This window comes from Mesoplodon bidens (genome assembly GCF_964165515.1).
Source record: "Mesoplodon bidens genome assembly, chromosome: 3".
Lineage (NCBI taxonomy): Eukaryota > Metazoa > Chordata > Mammalia > Artiodactyla > Ziphiidae > Mesoplodon > Mesoplodon bidens.
Window position 1 is genome coordinate 41,198,913 of NC_138178.1, and position 16,567 is coordinate 41,215,479.

Below are 16,567 nucleotides of genomic sequence, written 5' to 3' on the forward strand. Positions count from 1 at the left end.
TAAAACTCTGCAGATCGCAACGCTCAGACTCCCTTGCCAGTTGGCTTCCTGCTAAGTTCTGCCAACGAGAGGCACTAGAGGGAGATAGGAAGGCAGGAAGAGGAAGAAAAGGATACCCTTTATGGTTCCCAGTTCCAGTTAATGAGATTAGGGCAGCAGCAGGGGACTGGCTGAACTCCTGCATCTTAAGATGCACAGCACTAGCATCACTGCATCTTCTCATGGGTACCAGCAGCAGGCGGGATGCATCCCCTTGCCATCTGGATATTTTCATTCCTTCACCCTTTCAACTGCGCCCTTTGGTCCACTGAAGCCCTTGCCAAGTCAGACTCCCTTCTCAGAGTTCCACACACCAGCATCATGGAGCCTTTCCACCCCTGGGTTCTGGTAACTCCACCTCTTCCCTTTGCTTCCCTGTGCTTGTAGGCAGTGCCCGCCTCTGCAAATGTTAAATCTCCTGGCTTCTTCTGCATCCCCTTTTTGAACTTTCAGACTTCTACCACCAGTGTGAATCAAATCTCTTCTTCTTTAACACCTATTATCTTGACTGTATCATGTAGCATTTTTATAATTAGAAGACAATGAAGCTATTTTATTTTTTAAATGTCCCAGTTATACGGAGCACGACTCTTAAAACATATTAGCCATTGTACTTATTATTCACTGTTCCCTTAGAAATTTCTCCAACTATGACTGCTACTGACCCTCTTCACCAATCTGAGGCACAGACATTTTCTTTCAATCTCAATAACACAGCTGAAACAAGACGAAAAGGCTTATTAACGATTTACTAAGAATAAATGATATAACAGATGATAACTACTCACAGAAAATTTAAAACTGATTATTGCTATAGCTGTTCTCATTCTCAAGCAGCCATGTGAGGGACTGCTTCTTCCAGCCTCTTCCACATAGCAGATGCCATCTTTCCTCAGTGACCTAGGGGGACCCTCTGGTTAGACCAGAGTTTCTTCACTTTCGAGCTCCAGAGAAGTATCTCTTCCCTCTAAAGGTCCATCTGTCAGGCATCTTTTCTTGCTTCAGGATCTACTCCTTTCCAGGAAGATTGACAATGGGAATAACAAATTCATTCAATGACTACACTGCTCTCTGCCCACAGGGAAGTCTTCAAGGCCAGTAGCAAATGTATCATAGAATGAAGGGCAAGAATGCTTACTGCCATGATCTAAAGATCTAGCATCAAAAACCCCTGAGTTGCTTGTATGATTGTAGGTAGGTGAGGAGGCAGCCCAAGAAACAACTAATGTTGAATTTCTCACCAGTCTGTTGTTTGGGAGCTCAGAGAGTATCTTCCATTCTTTCTTGAGCATACTTTTTTTTTTTTTTTTTTTTGCGGTACGCGGGCCTCTCACTGCTGTGGCCTCTCCCGTTGCGGAGCACAGGCTCCGGACACGCAGGCTCAGCAGCCATGGCTCACGGGTCCAGCCGCTCTGCGGCATGTCGGATCCTCCCAGACCGGGGCACGAACCCGTGTCCCCTGCATTGGCAGGCAGACTCTCAACCACTGCACCACCAGGGAAGCCCCTTGAGCATAATTTTTAAAAATTATATACTTATTACAGTCCATTTTTTTTCAAATGTAACTGATCTGAGAAATCCGAAAGTCTGAGAATCACTGCTCCATGTTTTTATATTGAAGAGATTTGAAATACACTAAAAGTTAGAGCTGAGGTCACATAAGAGGGAAGCCCAGGGCTTCCCTGGTGGCGCAGTGGTTGAGAGTCTGCCTGCCGATGCAGGGGACACGGGTTCGTGCCCCGGTCTGGGAGGATCCGACATGCCGCAGAGCGGCTGGACCCGTGAGCCATGGCTGCTGAGCCTGCGTGTCCGGAGCCTGTGCTCCGCAACGGGAGAGGCCACAACAGTGAGAGGCCCGCGTACTGCAAAAAAAAAAAAAAAAAAAAAAAAAGAGGGAAGCCCAGAACATATCAAAAAAGGAGGAAAGAGGCATAGCCCAGCCCAAAGGTGAAGTGAACCCAATGGGGATAAATCATAAGCATTTTGTGATCCTGAATAGTTACTTGAGTGAAAACGTACAATAGAATGGGCAGTGGAATGGCAGCCCTGTGGCCAAACTGTTCAAAGTCAGCTGGGTGCTGTTTACAGCCAAAAGTTGGCATCAACAGGAAGTATGTCTTCTCCAGAGGAGAAAGCTGGCAGGACACGGTAGAGTGTTGAGGCCCAAGCCACGCTAGGAATTCAAATTCCATGAAGGAAAACTGAGGATGAACTAATTCATTCATCCTGGGCCAAGACTGCAGAAAGCAGGGAAGGCTATGCCTTCTTTCATCCCTGTCACACTGGATGTGAAGATCGAGGTCAACAAGACTCATTTCAGAGACCATCTGCTGATGGGGCTGAGGCTTTACTTGCATCTCCATTCAAGTTTGGGAAGAGCTGATAGATTAAAATCAACATGGGCTCTGGAGGTAGACATGGGTATGTGTGTGCCAAAGTGTGTGTGTGTGTGTGTGTGTGTGTGTGTGTGCCTGTGTGTGTCTGTGTAGTTGCTTGAGTGTTTTAATTATCTAGACAATTTTTCATGCCATTTCTGCCTTGAACTAGGCTATGTGATAACTCATTTTATCTCTTTAGTCTCAATTTCCTTATCATTTGAAGGACTGGGACTAAATAATATACAATAACCCGCCCAGCTAGAACATTTTAAGATTCTTTTATTCTAATTCCCTTAAATCTCTATAGAAAAGGAATGTAGAATAGACAGAAGTTTTAGTCCTGGCTCTGTAATACGAGCTATTTAAACTGCACTGAAGACTTCACCCCTGTATACTCAAGTTTTTGCACCTGAAAATCATATGGAAAATCTACCTTGGTTGGGCCATAGTTACTATTAGATAAGAAAATATATGTAAAAGAGCAAGGTTCTTTCTTGGCTTATAAAATGTGCTAAATATTTTTTTGATAAAGTCTGTGAGTGCTCTTATTGTAGTAAAATAAAGCCTTCACAATCCACAGACTAAAAGACTATCGATACTAAACTTTAATGGTCCCAGATAGTTAAAACTGTCAAGATTTTTATCTGATTTTTATAGTTTCATGTGTTTCCACTAGAGCATTCAGCCTATTACTTCTTAATACCTTGGTGTGTTTACTTATAGCACATCTTTTGCTCTTTATGGTTGTTTACTTCTCTTCCACAATAGCCTTGGAAAAAAGTAATCAAGTTTGCAGCATTGTATATATACTAAGAATAAATATACTCTGATTCTCCTGGGAATAAAATGTTGGCCTGGGTGTTGATTTTATAAAAATTATTTGTCACTACCCTCCACCCAAAAACCAAAGTCCAAAAATTGGGAATCATGCTGTATTTCTTCCTCTCCTTCACTTACTTGTCATGTTGGCCTTTTAAGTCATCACTTGTCTTCTCCCCACTCCCCACTCTAATCAAGCAGCCATTATCACTTCTGCTCTAACCCAACTTGTTATCTCCTTGTTCTTTTTTTTTTTTTTTTTTTTTTTTTTGCGGTACGCAGGCCTCTCACTGTTGTGGCCTCTCCCGTTGCGGAGCACAGGCTCCGGACACACAGGCTCAGCGGCCATGGCTCACGGGCCCAGCCGCTCTGCAGCATGTGGGATCTTCCCGGACCGGGGCACGAACCCGTGTCCCCTGCATCGGCAGGCGGCCTCTCAACCACTGCACCACCAGGGAAGCCCTCTCCTTGTCCTTTTATCCCATGTTGGAAAGAAATACAAGAAACGAGGGATCACTGCATCAGTCCTCCTGGATTACTTTGAACTCAGACCAGTTCAATACAAACTACCAGGCCAACAAGATGGTAAATTGTTTCTTTTGGAAACCATCTTTGTATTTTGTTTTCCTGTTACAGACATCTGTTGCTAAGAAATCTTTGGCTTGGCAAGACCCACTATATCTTTGCTAGAAAATCCTGGCTTTGTCTCCCTGACCACTGCTATCAAAACCTCCCAGCCATCCTCAGAGGCTCATTAACATCACCACACAAGGAAACTACTCCACCTTTACACAGTTTTGCAAACTCCACAGGGGTCCATGATTTCTTTTCTTTTTTTTTTTTTTTTGAGGCTGGTAGAATCTTTTTTATTTAAAAGCTGAGTCTTCTAATACAGTGATTTCCTGAAGTTTCAAATAATTTTCAAAGTATGAAACCTGAATTCCTTTGTAAGGCCTCCTGTGATACCTTTAACTTTCAGTCATAGCATTTAAATGAAGGCAGCTATGATTTTAAAATACAGTACATAATGATAGGTACACAGAAATATTATGGATTTTTTCATAAGTTCTTTTGCATGATACTAGCAGGGAGAGAAAGAAAAGCATCTTGTGGTAGGTTAAGAGCCAAGTTCAGGTTCAGGCTCTCTAATCTTTAGGCAAAAAGCTTGCCTCTTTGCTGGTCAGACCACACACGGGGCAGTTTTGTTAATGTTTAGAAGCCTATGAATAGGAATGTGTCCAAAGAAAATCAATGACAATCAGAACATCAGAAACAACACCACATAAGCAATGTTTAGGTGAACCACATCAAACTTGGAGAGGGCTTCACCTGAGGAAGTTAAGGCATGTAAAACGGTGATTAGATCTTATCCTTGTTTCTACACATTTCACAAGGCAAAGATCAAAACAAAGAAAAACAAATCCACCTAATTATACACTATGGAATGCGTATGTCCTGAAACGGAATGTCAATGAAGCATTTAAGTGGAAGTTAGATAAACCATATGTTAGGTGTGTTCTAAGGGTTTGTGAGCTGAAACTTTTTTTTTTTTTTTGCAGTACTCGGGCCTCTCACTGCTGTGGCCTCTCCCGTTGTGGAGCACAGGCTCCGGATGCGCAGGCTCAGTGGCCATGGCTTACAGGCCTAGCCACTCCGCAGCATGTGGGATCTTCCCGGACCGGGGCACGAACCCGTGTCCCCTGCATCGGCAGGGGGTCTCTCAACCACTGCGCCACCAGGGAAGCCCTGAGCTGAAACTTTTAAGCCCACTTATTGTAAGATGTTATGATTCCATGGCAGCCTCAAGTCTTTTGGTAATGATGTGCAACGACCTGGGGATTTTTTTTTCAGTAGAACAATGCTATGATTTCCAAATCCCTTTCAGCCAAAATTGTTTGGGTGATCCAAGTAACCTACAAAGTGCCTTGAGTTCCATGATGAAAGATGCTATATAAATAAAAAGGGTAATTTAGTCATAATAAATAACGGTAATGACGATGGATGGTGGTGTCACAGTGAAGCTGCCCTGCCATTAAGGAGCCTAAAGCAACCAGCTGTGAGCTGGAAATAATGTGTGCCCAGGCCAGGAGGATATTCAGTGACTGAGACCAGGTTAACCTTTCAACCAAAGACCTGGATCCAGCCTCTGATTCAGAGGTGTGAGCATCTGAAATGGAAAAAACTACAGTATTCCAGAGTGTGAATGTTACTTTGGACTTATAAGACCTCTACCAACACAGGTCAATAGGGAGCTTCCTCTTCCAACAGAAGAAAAAATTGAGTAGGTCAGCAGAAGAGCCAGAATTCCAGACTAGAGTTATGACTCTGAACCCCATGCTCTTTCCATCCTCTATCAGACCCCAGACAATTCAATGCAACATGTAACTTCAGGAAAGAGCCAGCCTGGATGAGAAAATGTTGAAAAGAGGTCATGTCTCTCAAGATGGCTTGCAGAGCTGTTTTCCATCCATTTAGGCTCAGTAAGCCTGCTAGTAAAACTCTTAGCCCCTCAAGCAGGGAGGAGCCATGCACTGAGGCCCTGGAGCTGATCTCCAGAGTTAAAGGAACATGTGGTAGGAGCCAGCTGAGTTCTGTTGGACCAGGGAAGGACACTGCTTTAGTGCTTTGTCCAGCTTGAGATCTAGGAAGCCTGATTGCTGCCAGAGGCCTGACTGATGCCACCTCCTGAAGGACTTGGCCTCCCAAGCCTCACATGTGCTTGAAGACCAACCAGTCACCATATGCAAAGAGGAAGGACCCTCCTCTCTGCCCACCAAAAACTTCCATCAAAAAAAAAAAAAAAGAAATCTGGAAGCTACAAAACTAGGAATCTTGTTAGAACACATGGATGCTTTCCTTACCTACTTATCTTTTTTTGGGGGGGTACTATCTGTTGGAATTTTAGTTTTACAGCCTTTAGCTCTAACTTGCTTGCATTTTGGCATAATTTAACATACTTTATCATTGGAATTTATTCTCATCCTCTTTTTCTAGTTTATCATCTTTAAAATTTTAACCTTTTTAACTTAACAATATTCTTTTAGTGCTTCTCCTTTGAAGCTAGTCTGTTCTCAGCCTTTTAACATTTATTTTGGGTTTTTATTTCCTGAAAGAAATTATTATTTTATATTTCTTAAAACATTATCTTATTAAGTTTAAGTCATTGTAATTTTATCTCTGAAATTTTTGTTTTCTTTTAAAATTTCTTTATAATTCTCATTTTACCTCATTTCACCTTTTCAGTATTGCTCTATTTTCCCAGTTTCTAAATGTATGCTTTTGCCTCTTTAAAACTGATATTTTAAATTATAACTTCTTCTGCATTTTTATTTTTAGCTTTTAAAATTATTTTTCCTTTCAATTTTTCTGTTTATCTTGTATTCTGTTTATTTCCATAGGATACCAATGTCTAATCCTATAGTAAAAAAGAATCATTTATTACCATAGGAAGGGGCTTTAAGTCTTTTTCCACAGTTTGAGGCAGTATGTATGAATGTTAATCCTGTCACCCCCACCCACTGACTGAGTGATCTTGGGAACCTGCTCTTCTATCTGGGCCTCAACTCACAACTCTGCAAATGCTGAACCCTTATGACACTGGAATTCACCTTTCCTATTATACATTCTGAAAGGCATGGAGGAGCTAGGCCAGGAGAAGCACCACCCCAATCTTCCCTCTTGCAGCCAACCATTTTTCAGTCGTTTCAATTTTAGCCATTCCACAGCCATTTTTCAACCATTTCAGCCATTCCATTTAGATAAAGTGACACCTTTATTATAGCTGTATCCAGAATCCAGTAAAATACAACTGAGAATAAAGATTTATCTGCAGGAAATAGAAGCAAATCAAAGCACTGGTCTTTTTTTGTTTGTTTGTTCGTTTTGTTTTCTTTTATTTCTTTTAATCTTTTTTTTTTACACAGCAGGTTCTTATCAGTTATCTATTTTACACATACTAGTGTATATTTGTCAATCCCAATCTCCCAATCCATCCCACCACCCTCCCCCACAGCTTTCCCCCATTGGTGTCCATACATTCGTTCTCTACATCTGTGTCTCTATTTCTGCCTTGCAAACCGGTTCATCTGTACCATTCTTCTAGATTCCACATATATGCATTAATATATGACAAATATATTTGTTTTTCTCTTTCTGATTTACTTCACTCTGTATGACAGTCTCTAGGTCCATCCACATCTCTACAAATGACCCAATTTCATTCCTTTTTATGGCTGAGTAATATTCCATTATATATATGTACCACATCTTCTTTACCCATTTGTCTGTCGATGGGCATTTAGGTTGCTTCCATGACCTGGCTATTGTAAATAGTGCTGCATTGAACAGTGAGGTTCATGTGACTTTTTGAATTATGGTTTTCTCTGGGTATATGCCCAGTAGTGGGATTGTTGGGTCATATGATAATTCTATTTTTAGTTTTTTTAGGAACATCCATACTGTTTTCTGCAGTGGCTGTATCAATTTACATTCCCACCAACAGTGCAAGAGGGTTCCCTTTTCTCCACACCCTCTCCAGCATTTGTTGTTTGTAGATTTTCTGATGATGCCCATTCTAACTGGTGTGAAGTGATACCTCACTGTAGTTTTGATTTGCATTTCTCTACTGATTAGTGATGTTGAGCATCCTTTCATGTGTTTGTTGGCAATCTGTACAAATTCTTTGGAGAAATGTCTATTTAGGTCTTCTGCCCATTTTTGGATTGGGTTGTTTGTTTTTTTGATACTGAGATGCATGAGCTGCTTGTAACTTTTGGAGATTAATCCTTTGTCAGTTGCTTCATTTGCAAATATTTTCTCCCATTTTGAGGGTTGTCTTTTCATCTTGTTTGTGTTTTCTTTTGCTGTGCAAAAGCTTTTAAGTTTCATTAGGTCCCATTTGTTTATCTTTGTTTTTATTTCCATTACTCTAGGAGGTGGGTCAAAAAAGATCTTGCTGTGATTTATGTCAAAGAGTGTTCTTCCTATGTTTTCCCCTAAGAGTTTTATAGCGTCTGGTTTTACATTTAGGTTTTTAATCCATTTTGAGATTATTTTTGTGAAGCATTGGTCTTAACTTCAAGGAAATCACAATTTGAGCCCTGACTTTGTCACTAACCAAGTAACCAGGGGGAGTCATTGGATTATTGTGGACACCAATTCCCTCCTTTTTAAAAGGAGAGTGTTAGATGACATTATTTCTAAGGATTCCTCTGTTATTAACTGCCAATGAGTCTATACCTTTCTATTCAAAGGAACTATGAGATTGACATTAATGTATATGGAGATTACCCTGTTATTTGTACCAGGTAACAGAACCCAAGAGAAGTTTTTTCCTGCCGGAGTACCAAGACCCCTCCAGTCAAGCCCATTGAGCAAAACAACAACATGTTACCATGATAACATGAATGAGGGCTAGGTTGAGCCAGGTGCCAGACATACTTGCCATTGATGACACCATCTGGGTTCAGCATGGGGATGATCTTGAAAATGAAGTTTTCCCTCAAGAGCTTAGCCACAGGGTCACTGCTGACCAGGAACTCCAAGGTCCCCTTCATCACCCAGCTGGCATTGCTCTCTCCTGGGTGAACTCGAGCAGTAATCACCTGGTATGGGCGCTGCCCTGCAGAAAAAGAGACACAAGAAAATTAAACCTAAGTACACTTTTGATTTCCACCCAGATAATCTCCAGGCTGCCAGTATTACACCTGACTGGCATGAAGCCTGAAATAGGTTGATTGTTTCTAATACACATCTAATGTACATGTATCCATTTTCCATCTGCCTCTATGGTCTGCAAGCCTCAAGAGAGTATAAAGTTAAAGCTCAAGGCTGTTATCCAAAGCATAAGTACTTAGTGGCATCAAAACCAACCAAGAATCAGATTTTAGCAAGACCACCAAAGAAATAATTTACTCTTCAGAGTCTAACAGCATGATGATGGGTGTCCCAGATCTGAGATTGAATCTTATCTTCATCATTTACCAGTTGTAAGACCTCAGCCAAATGACTTAATTTCTCCAAGGCTGCTTTCTCATCTGTAAAATGAGGACAATAATACTGACCTCCTGCAGCTGTTATAAAAACTAAAGGATGTTGGGCTTCCCTGGTGGCGCAGTGGTTGAGAGTCCGCCTGCTGATGCAGGGGACGTGGGTTCGTGCCCCGGTCCAGGAAGATCCCACATGCCACGGAGCGGCTGGGCCCGTGAGCCATGGCCGCTGAGCCTGCGTGTCTGGAGCCTGTGCTCCGCAACAGGAGAGGCCACAACAGTGAGAGGCCCGCGTACCGCAAAAAAAAAAAAAAAAACCTAAAGGATGTGATTATAAAGAACTTGGCATATTGCTTGCTGTTCAGTATGTACCTGTTAGCTCTTTCCCTTCTCAATTATAAAGTCTGTGGTTAGGATGGTGCCTCACATTCCCCAGTAGAAACAGGAGTCAGGTACAGAAACAGGGAAATTTATGACTGACTTTATGACACTGAAGCCAATCCTGGAGAGATTTCACAAAAGAGGGAAGCACCTGGAAGCTCAATCTTGGAGTTGCAATACTTCCTTCACTTTGCAGAAGAAATCAGGAACACACTCTCTGCCAATCACAGGGAGTGTATTGACATGAATAGATCTTATGAAGAATGCATTGATGAAAGAGAGACTTATCATCCTTTCTTTGCTGACAGAAGACACATGGAGTATCGTAGTGTTGAGACGTATTCTTAGACCACATGTGAGCTCAGGTGGTAAATGTCTTTTGATTGATTGGTGATGTCTGTCCCCATACACTTGAGGAAGAAGTGGGGAACATGTGGTATCATACAAGCAATCCACCGTGTCTGCTCTAAGCCCTTGTTTAATTTTGTGTGGGTTTTTTGACTCTTCTTTCTGTATCCTCACCCAATTCCTTATTGCTCCTAAACCCATTCTAATGATGAGAACTAAATATTTGCCAAGTATCAATACCTTAGCCACTAAACAGCCTAAAAGTTAAACCAGTCATTTTCTTCCTGATCATTCAAATCGTGAGTTAAATATGGCTTTTCTTCCCTTTAGCAGTAATCTTTTTGAGGGAATAAACTGTGTCTCTAATTCTGTACAAAGAAAGACAAAACTTAATAACTCTCAATTACAGCTAAATAACAAGTAATGGAAGATACAGAGAAATAAACTATTAATTCCCTAATTATATTACTATTATCATTAATTAAAACAAACAAAATACCCTCTGTCAACAGCCAATGAGACGCAGGTTTAAGGGGCATATATTGGTACATTTTTACTGACTATGGTGAGAGCATGTTACTTCTCTTGTAGATCCTTTATATATTGTGGATAATATTCAGTTATGTTTTTGCTTAAGCAGGTATTTTGAACATACTCCAGAAACTGCAGGAGGCATTGGGTAGAAAAAGTTGAATATATTATAGTTCTTGTTCTGTAACAGGCCAAAGCATTTGTCGGTAGTGACAAACATGCAAGCAAATAATGACAAGTGAGCTAGTGGAGGTGTATATAAAGCACCAAACATAGATCTGAGTCAGAGAGGAAAGGACATTTCCAGCGATGTGATGCTGTTTAGACTGGGTGTTGCAGGATAAGTATCAGCTAACTAGAGAAAGAACGTGAGGAGGGGCCTTCTAAGCAAAGAAAAAGATACATGGCAAAGAACACAGAAGAGAAAAACTGGTGTATTCAAGAATAAAGAAAAGTTGTGAATGGCTGAAGCAAAGGACTAGAGGTAGTAGCTTGTGAATTTAGAAAAGCAGTTTGGTGTCAAACTGTTAAGATCCTTCCTCAGATATTTTGTTTAGGGATTTGGACTTTATTCTGTAGATCAGAAGTTCTCAACCATGGAGTCAGTGTCTCCCTGATACGCTATGATCTGTGATGAGATCTACTGAAGAATCATTGGTTAGTAATAAAAGTGTAAATGCTTGTTATATATATATATATATATGTATATGTATGTGTATATATATATATATATACACACACACATATACACTACACTATATATGTATACATATACTTTATAAATATACATACATAGACATATACATGTATATACACACACACATACACATATCACACAAAATGCTGGCTACCCGCCCAATAGCTTTTCTCCCCTTCTTTCTTACTACCAGACCCCTGATTTTGGGGGGTTTAAAAAGTGCCCAGATCAAAACACCCAGCTTTGTGGATCCTCTTGTAGGTAGGAGTGACCATGTGACAGGGTCGAGACCAATGAGATGTAAATGGCAGCCTGGGGTGGGTCTTTCTGGAAAACTGATCAAAGGGCACTGTTTCACCTGGCAAATGCCTTCTTGGTTTTTGTCCCTTATCTCTCATCTTTGTCTCTTGTTCCTTCCGTGAACATAGATTTGATACTTTCAGGTGAAGAAGCCAACTTGAGAATCAAAGTCACATGATAAGATGTTACCGTAAAGGTAGAAAGAGCCTACAGGTTCTTGAAAAATCCCTTAAGCAGCTACCCTGCACCTTCACTAGCTTCTTCAATGCTTCCGGATGTTTGAGACCAATAAACCACTATTTGACTGGGCAAACGTAATCATGTTTCTGTTATATCTTGTTAGACTCTAGTTTAACTTATATGATATAAGAGCAGGTTTAAGGTCATCCTTAAAATAAGGTTACTTTGAATAACATGCACCCAAGTGTGCTTTCTGGACTGGGGAGAAAAGAATGGCAGAGAGTTGTAGTAAGAATATTTGTTATGTGTGTCCCAGAAAACAACAGTTGAGAATGTCTACTTTAAGAAATAGAAAGTAAATGACGGCTTTTCAACAGGAGAAAGACATGCCAAAGACTGCTTCAAAAAAATTCTGACATTTATGAAGACAGTACATTTGTTTAACCATAGACAGTGGTGGGGTTATAGAGCAGAGAACAACTTTTAGAGCCATATTTCCAGAGTTCAAATTCCAGCCCCACCATGTTCTACCTGAGATGAATTATGTAAGTTTCTGAAGAAATTGAGTATTGGGTTGGATGTTCTGCATGTAAGCCTAGTGATTTGCTAACTGGAAGTTACTAAGTATTGGTGGGGGGTGGTATATAGTTAGCTAGCTGAGCACAGTTGAAATTAGTTGAAGGTAAACTTTCCCACTATATCATTTGCTCACAATTACTTTTCACTCCTTCCAAAGCAAGCTGTATTGGCACGCCAATAAAAAGCTTGTTGAGTAATAAAGAGGCTTGACGAATTTGTACCCAATCAGTGGCCTATTTTCAGTACTATAATTCCATATCACTCTCTTTGTGGTTTTTGAACTATGTTCATTTACAGCATATTGAACAACAATAGTAAGTGCTCCCAGCCCAGCAAGATTAAAAAAAAAAAAAAAAAAGTAGCTTAAGCTCATGTAAATTTTCAGCACCAACTAAACACTCTCATTGTCTGGGCCATTTGAGTCCCATTGCCTGGTAACCAGTGCAATGCAGTGCATTAGTCAATAAGCCAAATGCAGCTCTTGCAAAGAAATGTCAATGATGTTTCTTCCCTTTGGAGAGTCAGGTTGATAATCTGCTAGACTGTAATACACCACAAAACCTGCCAGGCTGTTCTGAGCATCCTGAAGTAGCAAACAGGGAAAACTGTGGATTCTCATGAAGAAATAAGTGTAAGCAGAATTTTAGCCATTTCTAGTTGATTTTCCTCCTTCCTCTCCGTGATTTAAGGCAATTTTGCAGTCGTATTGGTGAGTTAAACTTATAGGACCATTCAGTTGTAGCAGCAAATGGTGCTCCAGAGAACCCATAACAGACAACAGCTGTAAATAGTATGCAACATACATACTATGTGTTTTTTCTTGTAATTGACAATTTCAGTTTTAATAACTCATCTTTGCTTAGGGTAGGGCAAAGAGTATCAAGTATATGTCTTTTTTTTTTCCTCTGTAATTTATAAAATCTATTCCAGAGGCCACCAAAATGTATGGGGGAGTCATGGTTTGGCAATATTGTAATTCTGAAAGCAACATATTGAATTTATGTCAGTGGTAATGACATCTGTATTAGAAACAAGTAGGGGGTGGTATAATGCCTGAGAGATATCAGGCTCAAGGACAATGAAAAGCTGAGTAAGAACAGAAGACATGTGTGATGATACACATGTACGCCCAACTATATAAACATCCATTCATTTATTCCTTCTTTCTTTTAACAATATATATTAAGCTCCTACTGGCACTCTGTAAGGTTCTGGAAATTCCAAAAGAAATAATGATTTTTGCCCTCAGGGAACTAATAATAGTCTGGTGAGAAAGACAGGCACACAGATAATTATGATCCAATGATCAGGGACATTTGTCAAGACATTTTTCAAAGCACAGTGGAATGCTCATTACGTTATTTATGGTAATGCGAGCAAATGGAAGTGACTTAAACATACATCCACAGGACATTACTTAAAGAAATGATACGTAAAACAGAATACTATGCAACCATTAAAAATGGCACATAGATCTCACACTGGAAGATATCTGTCACACAGTGATGAGTGAAAACAATGTAGGCAAGAGCACTGCATCATAATGGACCCCATTTGTGTCACTGTAGATACTTAAAGGTATCTATATACACAGAGACACATCTGCTAGTGGAGGCTACCTGAGTCATTTCTATGTCTTTATCCCGATCTAGCATGTTTGTGTCTCCAGAAAATAACAATCATATGTCAGTTTTCATAAAGGCAAAATATTTTCCAGGAGTAGTAAACCACAGAAGAGAAAGATTAAAAAAAAGTTTTTTTCACAGAAGACATGACATATGATCTGGTTTGTCCCACTGGAGTTTGAGTTTGCCAGATGAAGAAAAGAAAGGAGGGAGATGATGGAAAGGTGTAAGTCGATGTAATTGCTAGATAATGAGGTCATAAAGCACAGAGTGTCTCAAGAGGAGTGATGTGATTTTATGTGACTAGAACACTAGCTATATGGAAGGTAAGAAGGGGAGTGATGCTACAAGCTAAGTCTGTACCTGTTTCTTTTAAACAGGCCTTTTAGCCCACGCTAAGGAGTTTGGAAACAATCTTATAGGCTGTGGAAGCACCATGGAAAATCATTTTGCAAGAGTGTGATCAGATGGGGCTTCTTGTTGGAGCTGAAGATGATAGGAGAAATGGCCAAAAGAGCATATTGTGATTTTTAAGGTCCAGTCAGCTAACTTGACCTTAACTCTGGAAGAGAGTGGATAAAAATGGCCTGACTGAAGGGCAAGGAGTGAGGAAGGAGACCAGGAAACAGAAATGGAAAAGAAAATGTCAATGAAAGAAGATTCTGAGAAAGAGAAAATTTGAAAAGAGGTGTGCTGGGAAAAAAATTTATACATTATATAATATACATGATACTAATGTTTACCACCAAAGGTAGCATGCTATGAAAATTTTCTGCACTGTGTGTTTTTCATTTACTAATATATCTTGGTGGTCTTTCCACATCAATATATAAAGATTCTTCCATCTCTCTTTTTTAATTAGTTGTACTTAGGGTACAATTTACATACAATAAATTTTACCAATTTTAATTTTACAATTCAATGAATTTTGACAAATGTATGCAGTGCTGTAAAACCACTAAGATCATGATTATCATCACAAAAATTCCCCTCACTCCCCTTTGCAGGCAGTTGCCTCACCCCATCCCTACCCTCTGGCAACCACTGATCTGCTTTTTGGCTCTGTGGGGCTGTCTTCTCTGGAATTTCATAATAATTGATTCATACAGCATATAACCTTTTTGTCTGGCCTCTTTCCCTTAGTGTAATGCTTTTGAGAGTCATCCATGTTGCTACATAAATCAATAATGTGTTCCTTTTAGCCGCTGACTTACATTCCAGTGTACCACAGAGCAATGGACATGCCACAATTTGTTTATTCCCTCACCTGTTGATAAGCATTTGTATTATTTCCAGTTTAGGGATACTATGAAATAAGCTGCTATAGTCATTTGTGTATACATTTTTCTTCAAAGTGAATACTTGGGGGAACAGAATTTCTGCATACTTTGGTAGGGTTAATATTATGGTAGGTTTTTATGAGATGCTGCCAAACTGTTTCCCAAAGAGTCTGTACTATTCTGCATGTCCACCAGCAGTGTCTGAGGGTTCCAGTTAATCCACAGAACAACCGACCCTTAGTATTGTCAAGCCTTTTTAATTTTAGTCATTCTAATGAGGAGGTAGTGGTGACTAATTGTTGTTTTCATTTGCATTTCCCTGATGACAGATGATGTTGAGAACCTTCGTATGTGCTTTTAAGCCATTTTCATACTTTCTTAATGGAAGTATCTTTTCAGATCTTTTGCTTATTTTAAAATCAGGTTGTTTGTCTTATTATTGAGTTTGAAGTGTTCTTTATATATTCTAAATACAACCGTTTAACAGACATAGGTTTAGTAAATTCTCCCACTCTTTGGCTTACTTTTTCATTTTCTTGAAAATGTATTTTGAAGCAAAAACATTTTTTATTTGATAAAGTCAAACTTCTCCATTCTTTTTCTTTCATAGTTTGAGTATTTGGTGTTCCATCTAAGAAATCTTTGCCTAACTCAATGTGACCATGATTTTCTTCTGCAAGATTTATAGTCTTAAGTTTTACATTTAAGTCAATCAATATTAGGTCTAGTGAGTTAATTTTGGATTATGATATGATATAAGGGTTGAGATTCATGTTTTTCTTCCTATGATATCCTTTAGGATATTCTACACATTCAGTCTTATCTTCTGCAAATAACAAGCTTTATTTTTTCCTCTCCAAACCTGAAAGCATCTATTTCAACTGGAAGGTGGGATGCTACTCGCATCTACTGGTCTCTATTGGATAGGGGCCCAGGATGCTACTAAACATTCTGTAATGCACAGAACAGACTCCCATAACAAAAAATTATCTGGTTCAAAATGTCAACAGAGAGGAGAATGAAAAACTCTGGCTTATACTCTACAATACAATATTAAATAGAACTGGTGATAGTGGCAATCTTTTTTTTTGTTTCCAGTCTCAGAAGGCAAGCGTTCAACATTTCCCCATTAAGGCTTTTGAAACTACCGTTTATCAAATTAAGAAAGTTTTCTTCTATTCCTACTTGCTAAGAGCTTTTGATCTTAAATTATGTCAAATTATTTCAAGTGATATTTTGCTTCTATTGAAATGAATACATAATTTTCTCCTTTATTCTGTAAATGTGATGAATTACATGGATTTATTTTTTATTTCCTTTATAGAAAACTTTGAATATACACAAATATATTTACTGCCCAGCTACAACAATGATCAATTCCCAGCCATTTTTATTTTATTTATACTCCCTCTCTCTACCTCTC

General features: G+C 39.5%; 1 protein-coding gene across 1 annotated transcript in view; it reads right to left on the reverse strand.

Annotated features, from left to right (window-relative positions):
• Positions 1-16,567, reverse strand: part of AGBL1 (AGBL carboxypeptidase 1) — a gene marked incomplete at both ends in the record, with an annotated part of 563,318 nt that overhangs the window by 240,613 nt on the left and 306,138 nt on the right. The window contains one exon of the mRNA XM_081229515.1: positions 8,676-8,856. Within this exon, the coding sequence (XP_081085641.1) occupies positions 8,676-8,856 (181 nt within the window). The remainder of the gene's footprint in view (positions 1-8,675; positions 8,857-16,567) is intronic.